This window comes from Octopus bimaculoides, chromosome 24 (genome assembly GCF_001194135.2).
Source record: "Octopus bimaculoides isolate UCB-OBI-ISO-001 chromosome 24, ASM119413v2, whole genome shotgun sequence".
Classification (NCBI taxonomy): Eukaryota; Metazoa; Mollusca; class Cephalopoda; order Octopoda; family Octopodidae; genus Octopus; species Octopus bimaculoides.
The window spans coordinates 9,948,120-9,953,765 of record NC_069004.1 but is presented as its reverse complement, the minus strand read 5'-3'; the positions used below and the strand labels follow the sequence as shown (position 1 = coordinate 9,953,765).

The 5,646-nt window shown below is 39.5% G+C and overlaps 1 protein-coding gene across 1 annotated transcript in view; it reads left to right on the top strand.

Moving 5' to 3' along the window:
• The window catches only part of LOC106873365 (uncharacterized), a 7,310-nt gene extending 1,670 nt beyond the window's left edge, over positions 1-5,640 (top strand). The window contains exons 2-4 of the mRNA XM_014920695.2: positions 1,106-1,599; positions 3,449-3,514; positions 5,111-5,640. Coding sequence (XP_014776181.1) covers positions 1,106-1,599; positions 3,449-3,514; positions 5,111-5,284 — 734 coding nt within the window. The 3' untranslated portion in view covers positions 5,285-5,640. The remainder of the gene's footprint in view (positions 1-1,105; positions 1,600-3,448; positions 3,515-5,110) is intronic.
• Positions 5,641-5,646: the final 6 nt, after the last annotated feature.

Below are 5,646 nucleotides of genomic sequence, written 5' to 3'. Positions count from 1 at the left end.
AATTACTCCCACTTCGCCAATTCTTCATTTTTAACTTTTTTCAGAATTTTTTTTTTTTTTTTCAAAATATGTGGAAAAATACAGAAATTGATTCTGAAAAAAACTTCCCCAAATTTTTCTAGTTAGGGGTAGGGTTAGGGTTACGGATAAAAGTGAAAAATGAAGAAATTGTGGGGAAGGCGGGAGCTGAAATTTCAAAAATCCGAATTTTAGCAATTTTGTATAGATGGATGTGTGTATAAATATGTATATACAATATATGTATGTATGTATTGTATTTCTTAAAGCTGTGCAGCTAATAAAGGAAAGATTACCATTAATATTATTGATTGAGAGAGCAGCACATACCATCAAAGTGATATTGAGGCACAAATACATGAAGTCCAATATACCCTTCATGACTATCCGTCTAATAAGGCTGCACCAAGCACATGCATCACAACCATATGTACCTGACATGGTGATCTCATATCAAGATAAACAGTGCATGACCTTGCAGGTGGGACCCAGTTAGAATTTTCTTCTGGTCGAGTAGCCCAGCCTGCTCAAAAGGTCCCTGAATAAGGATGTTGCACGAAACACCCATGTTTCCAGAGGTGAATTATTCAAACTCCAAAGAATTCCTCCCAATACATGGCTATGATGCTCCCCCACTACTTCTGCTCGTGATCAGAGATGCACATATCGTCAGCCACCAAGGGACATGCTCAACTGGTTAAGATCAAACAACTGACAAGCAAATCTGTGGTCTCATCTTTTATACTACGACAAAGTATGTACATGATAACACTTCCAATCAGTTAAGATCAGAATCCATGAGAGCCGGTGCCTGGTATTATTATTAGTAGTAGTAGTAGTATTGTCATTGTGCTGGACAAAATGCATAGTAGTATTTCCTCTGACTCTTTATTTTCTGAGCTCAAATGCAGCCGAGATCAACTTTGCCTTTCATCTATTTAGGGGTTGATAAAGTAAGTACCAGTTAAACACTGGAATCGATGTAATCTATTATCCCCCACCTCCTAAAAATACTGACTTTATGCCAAAATTTGAAAGAGTAGTGATCTATTTAACCTTGTAATAACCTAAAATTAATTTTTAACAGATTTTGACAGCAACTCAGACACCGGTGAGCTGAGTCAAGGCACTCTACAAACAGAAGATGACTCTAATGTTGACCCTTCAGAATGTCACTCTGATGAAGATATTAGTATCGGACTGAGGCACCGTACTGAAGGAGCCAGTTCCCGGTCAGTTTCGAAAGAGCTCACTCCAGAAGCAAGCTTACCAAAAACAGAGAAAACCTACACTCACAAAACGGTAAAGACAAACGATGCATTTGCCGAGAGTAAATTTCCTGGAATCACATCTGGTGGTTCTGCAACCGGCTCCCAGAGAGAGATGTCTTCTCCAGTATCTTCCAATACCACATCAGCAGCATCGTCGGCATATGGTGGCAACCGTTTCCCCTCCGGAAACGCCTCTAAGGCCACACTATCTTTACTCCATTTCGACTTAGCTCGTTTGGTCAGTTGTATGATACTTGCTTTCATCACTCGCAAGATCCTTAATTCTTCTTGGAGTTTATTCTTTGCTGAGGTTAGTCAACAATTTCTTAATTCATTCTGTACTATGTGAATAATTGTGACTAACTCTATAAAACCATTCTAGCAGACTGTGCAGCTGTGTAGGGGCACACTCATTAACAAAGCATCTTCATCATCGTTGTCATTGTTTTAACCCTTTAGCATTTAACCTAGCCATATCCAGCCAAAATATTCTACTTGTTTTATGTTCAAACTGGTCAAATCCAGTTTTTAATAGCTGTCATACAATCTCATACAAAAAGTAAACAATCACTTCATTGAAATCTCAAAGCTACGAGATAATGCATAATTAATTCAAAACAATGTGAATAAATAAGCATTATATTAACAGAATAATCTGAATGCTTATGGGTTAATAACTATTGTTTTTATGTCTGTTTTTGCATGGTTTCTGCTACTGGGTGCCCTTCCTAACACCAACCACTTTATAGAGTGTAAAAAGAAAAGACCTCCTTTGGTCCTGAATGACCACGGGATTGCATCTAGAAAGTTCCCCTCTGAGTCACAAGTATAGGTAAGGTTGTTTATGGAAGATTGCCAGTCACTCATGCATACCAGCCTCTCCTCGCCACGCCACCGATGTTATCCAAGAGAAAGGCAAAGGGGCCGATACAGCTTGACACCAGTGATGACACAACTCATTTTTACAGCTGAGTGAACTGGTGCAATGTGAAATAAAGTGTCTTGCTCAAGAACACAATACACACCCTTGACTGGGAATCATACTTACAACCTCAGGATTGTAAGCTTGACACTCTAACCACTGAGCCATGTGCCTTCACTACAGAGTGTACTGGGTGCTTTTTATATGGCACCAACACTAGTGGGGTTGCTAAGTAATTCACCAGACAAAACCCCTCAACTGAGTTGGGGAGTAATATTGAGGGAGGTGGATTTATGCCTATTGATGAGAGGTTAAAGTGTGATAGAAAAACAGAAACAGGCATCCTGTTGTGGAGGAGATACATGACTAATCAATTCCCATCCAAGCCATGCTGTTGTTGTTGTTGGCACTCCGTCGCTTACGACGTCGAGGGTTCCAGTTGATCCGATCAACGGAACAGCCTGCTCGTGAAATTAACGTGCAAGTGGCTGAGCACTCCACAGACACATGTACCCTTAACGTAGTCCTTGAGGATATTCAGCGTGACACGGTGTAACATGGCTGGCCCCTTTGAGTTACAGGCACAACAGAAACAGGAAGTAAGAGTGAGAGAAAGTTGTGGTGAAAGAGTACAGCAGGGTTCGCCACCACCCCCTGCCGGAGCCTCGTGGAGCTTTAGGTGTTCTCGCTCAATAAACACTCACAACGCCCGGTCTGGGAATCGAAACCGCGATCCTATGACCGCGAGTCTGCTGCCCTAACCACTGGGCCATTGCGCCTCCCTCTAAGCCATGCTAGCAAGGTGAAATGTAGTGTTGTACAATTAAATGATGTAAGGAATGTAAGTAAATGGTTGTCTGACACATCATTAGCCTTTTGTAAAGTTGAAAATACTGACATAAATTAGATATGTGTTTAATGTGAGTTCAGTTTTCATTAGTGTAATTAACTTAATGTGGTACCAGGGTAAGATGTGGAATCTGTAACTACAATTAGGCAATACTAGGGTTTGTTAAGTTCAGTTAGCATGGAGATTGAAAAACCTGAAGATTCTTGAATACCTTGCTTTCCATCTGAGTGAATGAGAGAAAGGAGGAGGTGAGACAATTATGTTGTTCACATTTTCGTTTCCTTTGAATGCTGGTTGTATTACGAATGTGTGTGAACAGAATATTGTGAATACTGGTACCTTTATATGAAGTATGTCTTAATACCTTGCTATCAATTCTTATTGCAGTCTATCATCGTGCCCTTTACTTTGCTACAGTTTGGATTCTACACATTTCTGCCCAAATTCTGTAAGGTGAGCTTTATTATTCAATCTATTCACTCACTGCTATTCACACACTCGCACATATAGTGACCAGGCATGTTTCATATGTCAAACTGAAGAGCACACAATATATTGTATGTAGAGTTAATTCATATAATTTATGTAATTATCGCTTGCGAAGACCTGTTGAAGCAAGTGAAATCAATCTAATTTCGATGGCTGGCACCCATGCCAACGTCGTCTCCTTCATTAGACACGAAACTCGGCTTGCGAAAACCTGTTGAGGCAAGCGAACGCGAAGCGAAATCGTGATGGCACTTGTGTCGGTGGCACGTGTAAAGGCATTTCAGTGAGATCATTGCCAGTGCCGCTGGACTGGCTCTCGTGCAGGTGGCACGTAAAATACACCATTTCTAGCGTGGCTGTTGCCAGTACTGCCTGACTGGCCCTCGTGCCAGTGGCACGTAAAAGCACCCACTACACTCTTGGAGTGGTTGGCGTTAGGAAAGGCATCCAGCTGTAGAAACTCTGCCAAATCAGGTTGGAGCCTGGTGTAGCCATCTGGTTCACCAGTCCTCAGTCAAATCGTCCAACCCATGCTAGCATGGGAGGCGGACGTTAAACGACGACGATGATGATGATGATGATGATAGAATCCTGTCAATACACATTACTAATAGTTTCAATGATACTCCAAAGTGATCAAGTTCTTACCTTCAGACTAAAATCCTAAATATAAAGTAGTGATAACTATGTTTAATTTATTGAATTAGGAGGTAAGTATACAATAAATTTCTTCAGTTTAAATTATACTTATAAGCTAAAATATATAAATACCTCTACTTTTTAATACATGTTTTGACTTCATGTATAAAGCACACCAAAATACTTTTATTTGTGGCATACTTTAATATGCCACAAATAATGAAAAGACGTCCAGCAAATAACTGCATTACATCACCAAACTAAATATAACACAGTTGCTTCGTCTCTTCCTTATCTATTCTGAGTTCCAAATCAGCTTAACCTTTGATCTATCTCTTCACTTACACACACATGTGCAGGGCCTCTTGTTGGTCAGTACTAACTATGCGTCTTGACGTATATGTGCAGATCTGGGCAAGATATTTTTGAGGGGACATCCAAGTCTCCTTACTCTTTGTCATTGCTGTTTATCCGAAAGAAAGGCCACCAAAATGGTCCAATACAGCTTGGCACCCACCAGTGTTGGTATCAGAAATGAAAGAGCCATGACAGGTGTGACAAGCCACGTCTTCCATTGACCTAACTTCCCTCAAACTACCACTCTGGATTGGTCCTTTGTTTTTTTAATGATATGACGAAAGGTGTAGTTGATTGTGGCAGGATTTGAACCCAGAGCACAGAAAGTCAGAACACTACCCTGAGACATTCTGTCCAACACTCTCATGATTCTGTCAATTCCCTGTTTTTTCTGTATCAACAAACCAAATTCTGGTTTATTTAATTGACCATTCCACCCCTAACACTCTTCCACCGACAATATTTAACATAGTGTATAATGCCAAGAAATCATTATCTTCTGTCTAATTAATTAAATTTTAATTTTATATCTTGTTTTTTTTTTATATATTTTTTATATTTTAGGCCGTTGTTTTACCCAAGAGAGGATCCCTGATAGACAGTGGCCTTGCTCTCTGCGGTGTGGACCGAAGCTTCATTGACACTTACCAACGTGTAATTGCCTACACAACATCAATTGCGGAAGACTTCGCTGTCTACATGTTTACTTTCTTCCTTGTAGACAGTTTAATTGGTTAGGCTGATGCTGCCATTATTATCATCATCATCATCATCATCATTTTAATTATTATAATTATTAATAATAATAATAATATCATTATCATTATTATCAAGGTCGCAAGCTGGCAGAATCATTAGCATGCCGGACAAAATGCTTAGCAGCTTTTCTCTTCCAGCTTTATGTTCTGAGTTCAAATTCTGCCAAGATTGACTTTACCTTTTATCCTTTCAGGGTCAATAAAATAAAGTACCAGTTGATTACTAGGGTCAATGTAATCAACTTGCCCCATCCCTCAAAATTTCAGGCCTTGTGCCTATAGCAGAAAGGATTATTATTATTATTATTATTATTATTATTATTATCATTGTTATTATTATTA